General features: G+C 49.1%; 1 protein-coding gene across 1 annotated transcript in view; it reads right to left on the reverse strand.

Annotated features, from left to right (window-relative positions):
• Positions 1-7002, reverse strand: part of LOC108548042 (band 7 protein AGAP004871) — a 7481-nt gene extending 479 nt beyond the window's left edge. The window contains exons 1-4 of the mRNA XM_017900807.1: positions 6816-7002; positions 6220-6400; positions 4162-4323; positions 458-623 (exon numbers count right to left, since the gene is read on the reverse strand). Coding sequence (XP_017756296.1) covers positions 458-623; positions 4162-4323; positions 6220-6400; positions 6816-7002 — 696 coding nt within the window. The remainder of the gene's footprint in view (positions 1-457; positions 624-4161; positions 4324-6219; positions 6401-6815) is intronic.
• Positions 7003-8006: the final 1004 nt, after the last annotated feature.

Consider the following 8006-nt stretch of genomic DNA (forward strand, 5'->3'; position numbering starts at 1 on the left):
GCGTCAACTCTCAGCCATTTGTATTAATATCTGGGGTATTAGCAAATGCGCGAAATTTTCTATTCCGTTACTGCGAGATTTCACGATCATCGGCCACCGAGGAATCGTGAAACGTACGTTTCGTTAATGGCCAGCCACTTGACACGACGAGAAGTCTTGGTAGCAGGTCGGTGTCTTACACTTTGGGCAGGTCAAAGGACGTATTTGCATGGATAGGATAGTTAGACGAGGACTTGCGGGAATTCAGTGTCGGTGTTGATCCCCCTTGTGGCGACAGTAAACGGGTTACCGCGGTAGCATTGCAGAGAATTCAAAATAATTCGTTTCCCAAAGGATTAATTTAGCAGTAGAGGCTAATTAACGGAAGGTTCTGCGCCTCACAGAGAGCGAGAGAGCGAACGTGGTGGAATTACAAAGATATCTTTGACGTTCTTCGAGGAGCCAGTCTGGAACGTACCTGAAGAGCAGCTGGACTCATGGAAATGACATCACTGGCCTCTTTCAGGGCACGAGAAGCCAGCATTTCTCCTTCCGCTGCAATCACTTTGGCCCGAGCCTCCCTTGCGGCTTCTGCTTCCGTGGCCATCGCTCGTTGCAGCTGCACCGGAAGTCTAACGTCCTTTCTAAATCAGGAACATCCGTTACCTTTCGTTCGATCTACCTATCTACCTGTCTACACCTGTCTACTACACCTGTCTACACCGGGCAATCTACGCCGGTGTGGTGTTTCGACAAGCGCGACAAGACCTGTCTCTCGAATAAATTGTCTCGTCGTTTTAAGTCGCCTTATCACCTTTACCCTCGAAAGAGGTCTCGCGCGCGATGGGGCATTCTAGGCGAACGTGCAAGAACGGACACATTCGAGAATAGTTTCGAGTTACGGCAAAGAGGGCGAGTTCCTTGGCGTAGTTCCACAGACACGGCCGGAATAAAGAAGAATTCTTTGTTTTACGTTGCCTCTTTGTCGATCCCGCTTTCAGAGCGGAGCGTATGGTCGAGCACAGGGAACAGAGTCGTTTTGAATTTGAAGTGGAAACGGGCTCCAGCGAAACGAACGAAACGGCGTTCGAATGGTTATCGAATTCTCATCGAGTCCCGGCGAGGCGCGAAGAGGGTGGCGTAAATTTCCAGAAAATCGACTAAATCGTCGAGAAATCCACGAGTTTTAAAGTCGTTAGCTTACACTCACGCGGACAGTTAACGCGGGGGTTAACTTTTCCTTCGTTAGTGCCGTGGTAATTTTAGCCCTGTGTTTCCCATTTACGCGAGAACACGCGGGCGTCACGTATGCCACACGTGTGCCAGAGGCGGTTCAAAAATTTCCCGATTATCGTGGGTGTTTGTCTACCGATAGGCGGATTTACGCTTCGCGTACTCGCTCGTACGCTCTTCGCCGCGGCCCCATACATTCGAGAGTGGCTTTAAGTCTGGGGTAAAAAGCACGGCTTACTTGGGCTAGTTACACTCGACCGGAATAAAAATGCACTCCGTCTGCTTTTTACGTTTCTCCATTCGCTAGACGATGGTCATTTTTAAAACAACAAGATACGTTGCGAACGTTAACCCAAATATACGAGCGCCGCGATATTTTATGCGACGTATACGCTGCCAAAATGCACTTTGCCATTCGGTATAGTTGACAGTGGTATAAATAGACGTCCAACGTTACTTTCTTCCTCTCGATCATTTAGAACTCGTGTTTCAGCCAGCAGCCATGACGTTAAGAATTTCTCCATCTACATGCAAACCACCCTGAAACCCGGTGTGCACGGACACGCGCAATCGAGAGGAAATTTTATATCCGATATTCGATACGCGATCTAACGACCCGAGAAATATTATTCCTAACAACAAGTAGCCCCAACAGCGCGAATGCACTTGCGCGTCGCTAGGATCTTCACGCGCCTTTCGCGTCTTCGCAAAGGGTCTCTTTAGAAGGCACTCGAGTCTTTTTCATCTTTAGAAATAGGCGACATCGGTGTCTTTCTATTGGAACGCGCGACGTTGCGAGCATCGAGACTAAAGGGCCCTTCCTTTTTGGGGTATGTCGTCGAGGGATCGCAGCCACCCTCGAGTGTCCGCGTTTATGTGCGTTCACGTACCCACGCACCACCCTCTGTGCATGGAAAGTTCCTCGCGTAGGGTAGCTTCCCTTTAACACGCGAATCCGAGGGTTGAAAATGGTTAAAATATCGATTCTGCTATTTTCTACGTCTGATAATTCTGCGATATTGCACGATTATCCTAATTTCGCATATTAATGTCATAATACATAATTGTACGTATTTCTAACTCGCAAGGAATCTATAAATTATTAAACGTACCGATAATAATAATTGATATTGGATATCGAATATCGAATGCCGATATTAGCATTAATCGATGAATTTATAACGCGGAAAAATGAAAAAGTCATCGTTTATTGCGATATAAAAATGTAATCATTAATGGAATAGGTAACGTTCTTGACTATTCGGGTAATCCTCGGCAGTTGATTTGCTGATTTCACCTCGGATTAGACCGATCTAATTGAAATCATTATCGGAACGGATCGGAGGCGTGGGTGGGGTGCACAATGATCATCAGCTAATGCTATGGGTTCAGCTGCTAGCCATTATCTACCCTATCTATATTCTACCATTCCACGTAATTCCAACGACTTTGCGTGCTTCCAGATTTTCACGTTTCTCCACAGCTGATATTTCATTTCTTTCGATCGTTTATTCCTCTCGCTCGACCTATTTACTTCGAATGGAAATCGTTTCAACCCCTTGCCCGAGTATCCAGTACGTACCCTCTATGATCTCGTTTCGTAAAAGAATTTTAATTACGATACAGATATTTCACGATGGAACGATTTGCATTTTCCTCTCTAGTTGGGACGTGGTCTTCGCAAGATCTCGAGCTCCGTGGTTCTTTTAAAGCAACGACTTCCCATTTCGATCGAGGCGGCCGGTGTCTCGGGGTAGCTTCGCGGTTGCCTTCTTAAAAGGAAGCCCGGTTTCGGCTTTGTGACGATACCGGGACGTATTTAACTACTGTACTTGCATGCACGGCCTCGAGTGCCATCGAGTTATCACGGTCTACCAGAGAGCTTCTCGTTTCTCGTGTTACGTATTCTCCAGCATCTCGACGTTCCCAGGCCCGTTGGTTCAAAGAAACGCGACCGCGCGCAAGTGCAGCCGGAATTATTCCTTTCAATTCAAACAACCAATTTTATCCTTTGTTACCCTCGAATGGGAATGAGTTTACAGTTCAGACTACTGCATTGTGTACACGTGTAAACTTCTGCAACCCGTTCCATTACCGTCTATCGTATTCGAAACGTTCCCCGGCAAATTTTCCCATCATCTTCGTCTTGCCAAGCGTCGCGCGAATCGAACAAGACGATGCTGGGTTCCACTTGGTTTTATCGAAACGGTACTTAATGCGGAATTAATTTTGGTTTACGAGCACCTGTTCAGCTCGCTCGAGCCCTTGCTTAATTGAAACACGACGGTGGGGGGGAGTTGCAATTACCTCGCGGAATGGGATGAAATTCGAAATTCCAACGATACCGTGTTCATTCCAGTAGAAGCCGAATGATCCCGCGGAAGCTGTCGATGCGGGTCTCGATCACGGCTGTATTTCATCCTAGATTCTTGCCAGCAAGCTCGATAGAAAGCTCGCGTAATCGCGCCGACTGTAAGCTCTGTTCCACGCGAGATGATATTTATCGTGAGCTTATACATCAACCGTTGGCTGGTTCCGCGATGATCGATAGGCAGACCGTACCTCTTCACGGCCAGTGACTTTCGATTGTATTTAGCAGACAGGAATTTTTCAGCCGGCCATCGTCTACGGTCGGTGAAACGCGCGGAGAAGCTTCTTTCTTCGAACGAAAACGCGAATCCCGTGCAGGATCGTTGAGCAATCGGATGTTGCACCAGTGACGAACGGCCTCGTCTGCTCGAGAACTCGTCTCAGCTTCCGTTTTAACGAACTTATCGATTTCGCCCCGACCAACGATCCATCGACTCGCGTTTTACGCGTCGCCGGTGTCGGCAATGTTGGGATATTCCTTAAAGCGGATGTTTCGTTTCTCGGTGTGTTTTTAGAAGCGTTTGAACAGAAAATTTGGCGGATCGCGTTTCGATCAACGATGGTATGGAGCATACTCACATTTCCACGCGTTCGACCTTGACACCCCAGGGCTCCGTAGCTTCGTCGAGAGAAGCTTGCATGGTGTGGGAGATGGTTTCGCGTTCCGAGAGGATCTCGGCTAAGTTCCTCGTTCCAAGCACCGTCCTGAGCGTACTGGCAGCCAGTAATCGAGTAGAGTGACTGAAACGCCGCGAACTCGCTTTAATCAGGTTGTACGAAATATAGATAAACGTCGAGATTTCAATTCGGGGTAGTAGAGATATTGAATAAAGGGGAACTAATTTCTCGTTCGGCGGTGGACAAAGGGAAAAAGAGAAGAAGAAAGAATAGTACGTTAACGTCATCATCAGTACTGCCGAGGGTTTTGTCAAATTTCGTGTCAGGCCAGCATGAATACGCGTACAATTACGCCGTCGTCTTTTCCATAATTGAACATCGGTCTGGCGTGCTCTAGTTAATTAAACGTCGGCCGCTTCGCGGAAGCTGTCACGAGTGCGGTTTAAAAACGCGCGTACGGGGACAGGACGTTGGTCAGTCGGTTCTCACTCGGAGGAACGGTAAATCCTATCTTTCTACCAATTTCTGCCTTTGCTCTGACGTCTCCTGGTTGCCATTAGTAACCGGCTGACTCGTCTCCTTAATATTTTTCCCCGACCTTTTTTCCTCTTTTTTTCCCAATAATTTGTCGTTGCAGGAAATACTCGTTACCCAGGTTGGAAACGCATCTCATCGTGGAAACAGTGGAAACTTCTGTTTGAAATTATCGAACGCGAGACAGGGAAATTACGCGAGCCGACGCAACTTTTACGCAATTAATCAGGCTCTCCGCGTGGCGCAAATTATCCAAGTAATTTTGTCATGCTCTCGTAATTCCTCGAGGAGCCGTCTCTCGCATTTTTCTCCGGCATCGGTGATTCCCTCTCCAGACGGTCTCGTTCCTCGGAACTGTACGGGTCCCGTGATGCTAATTAAAATTTCAGAAAATGGTGTCCGCGTTAATTAACCCGGCCGCCCAAGGAATCCCAATTAATTTGCCGTGTCTCGAGAATTTCGGCACTTACGCTCGATCCCGTGTTTAATTCAAAGACAAACGCGCTCTTTTCCGTTCTCATCTCGAGGAGACACCTGGACGGGCGCATCGATCCCGGATATTACTCGCAAAGGTTAACTGCGCGAGCACGCTACGCCGGTGGCCAAATTAATAAATAATTTTCGGCGAATTTCAGGCGAAATTCGGGCGCAACCGGTCGACAAACGAACTTTCAATTCGCTGCGACGGCGTCACCCAACAAATTGCTGCAGCATGTCGCGTCGGGTCGTGTCACGTCGCGTCGCGTCCCATCGCGATGTATCATTTTTCGCATCTCGTTCAAACCGTGGAAAAATCGTGGCCGGTAATTTCTGTCGCTTTACATTTCTCTTTTTTCCTTCCCACCACCTCTTCTCGTTATTTTTTCCCCGTCGCTACTCGACCAAAATACGATCACATTCTTCCTTTCTCATTCTACCTTTGAATTTCGCGATACGAGTGAAGAGAGTAAGCGAGAGAGACGAATAGAGAGAGAGAGAGAGAGAGAGAGAGAGAGAGAGAGAGAGAGAGAGAGAGAGCGGGAAACTAAATGTTACGAGTCTTTCAACGAGCTGTCGCTGGTCCTTTCGCCAGCCATTTGCATTACGCGGATGAAATCTCTTTTACGATGGCGCACATTTCCTCGGACGCTTCCCGCTCCGGCTCTCTCGCGACACATTAGCACGCTTGCTGCGTGCCGCGTTCATTCCGCGAGGTTAGAAGGAAAACACGGCCGCGGTATTACCGCAATTAAAAAATTTTATACGGTTACGGTGCAGGGGTGGCACGCGTTACTCAACGTTGTACAAGGTTAGCCGGTTACGCGCCGAGAATCACGCGGAATTTTCCTCGAACGCTCGCGGGGAAATCGAGCATGACTCCGACGAGATCGGCGCTGCAGCGCGTGCGTGATTTGCTTAATTAATAGCTAACTCCGAAGCTTGCAGTGTTCCTAGGCATGATTTAGTTGGATCAGCGATTCGATATGGCTGAGCCGTTCCACGTACCTGTAATTGGCTATCTTGATGACAGCGTTCAATGGCTCCTTTATGCGATAATAAACGACCGCGTCGACGCTGACGGTGACGGAGTCCTTGGTGAGAACTTCCTGCGGCGGAACGTCGAACGACACGGTCCTCAGGTCAACGCGCACGCAATTGTCCACGCAGGGCATCACGAAAAATGTCCCTGTCACGCGACAACCCTTGCTTGGTTAACAAATATTTATCTTCCGCTTTTCGTCCAATCGAACGTAATTGTTTCCCTGTTCGCCGTATTCCCGGGAACGACCGTCAATATGTTTTGATTCGATTTCCGGCTCGGACGAGTAATTGCAGATACTTAAACCCGTATCGGAAATATCGATTTGCACGCTGCACTTGTACCGTGTACCCGATACTCGCTGGAAATATCGTGCAAATAAATATTTCGCGACGTCGCGATGTATATACAGCCATCTCTCCGATGATAATCTCTCGGTAGTCGAGCACGAAAAAAAGAGAAAAAGGAAAATTTCGATTAATTCGCGCAACGCTGCGCGTCCTCCTCGCTCGAGACACGAGCACGGCGAACCGGTTACGGAATGAAATTGCATCGCGTTTACCTGGTCCGTAAGCCCCGGCTTTCAGTCGCCCCATTCTGAATACAACGGCTCTTTCGTATTCTTGCACGACCTTGAACGTGAAGCACAGCGAGAAGGGTAGCGTAACGAGCACCAGCAAGAACGACCCTATAGTCGCGAGCAGCTCGACGAATCTCGTCATCGCGCCGACCTTGCTTCCGTCCACCATCTCAGCGCAGGGCAACGTGGTTTCTTCTGTTTCCCGACAAACACACAGAGCAGAGGGAAGGAAAACGGTTGGAGGGATGAAACGGCGAAGGCGGGACACACGCGGTGAAGCACGGAAGGAATCGCGAGCGGAACCACGAGCGGGAATCGCTTTCCGAACAGACGGAAAACGCTCGGCGATTCGGTCGAGTAATTAATGGACGTTCGATGGGGGTGATTTGTCATTGGTTATACGCTCGACGATTTCCTTCCGTTAGCCGCGCGCGTGTCCCTTTTCGGTGATACCGGGCGCAAAAGCAATCATGCAAAGGCCTCTCTAGCGCGCGCGGATCGTCCACGGTAAATTGCGCGTGAAATGGAACGGCTGCCAGAAAAGTAATTCGTCCCCCTTCCCCGGCCACGCGGGCTTTCTCATTAATTTCATCGCGCCGCCCCGCGTTTCTCCGCTTTTCTTGAAAGCTCTTCAAAATTCACCGCGATTCCGTCCTCGCTCCGCGCGCTCCCTATTACCGCGCTGGCAATCTTGGCATCGAATATCGCTGAGCTTACCCGTTTAACCCGTTCAACTTCGCTAAGGACAACGTCGGGACGGAGACGCGGCGCGATACGCTCGAGACGGGTGTGTTATTCGTTAAAACGTTATCGACGAACGAGATATGCCTTCGTCAGGGAGACGAAAGCCGGCCGGTGTAGCGCAAAGTATCCCGCGTTAAAAATACGATCGCCGACGAATTGACTCGCGCAGTGCCGAAAATCGCGTGTACTTCGGAATCGCGCAACGCGTGACGTTACTCGCTTGAAATTATTCATATCCCGAATCTATCGAGCGTGCATCACTCGCGAGGGGTATCTTTTATTTCAACGTAGCGACGGTCTGCGAGCTGCAGATATAATCGTTCGGTCGATGTATCGATAACGGGGAAACCCATTCTCGGTTTTAATCGTCGCGACGTAGCAGGAGAATCGACGCTTCGTCGCGTTATCCTTTGCTTTCGTCTTTGCGCG

This window comes from Eufriesea mexicana, unplaced genomic scaffold, assembly GCF_001483705.2.
Source record: "Eufriesea mexicana isolate 0111107269 unplaced genomic scaffold, ASM148370v2 scaffold1358, whole genome shotgun sequence".
Taxonomy (NCBI): Eukaryota; Metazoa; Arthropoda; class Insecta; order Hymenoptera; family Apidae; genus Eufriesea; species Eufriesea mexicana.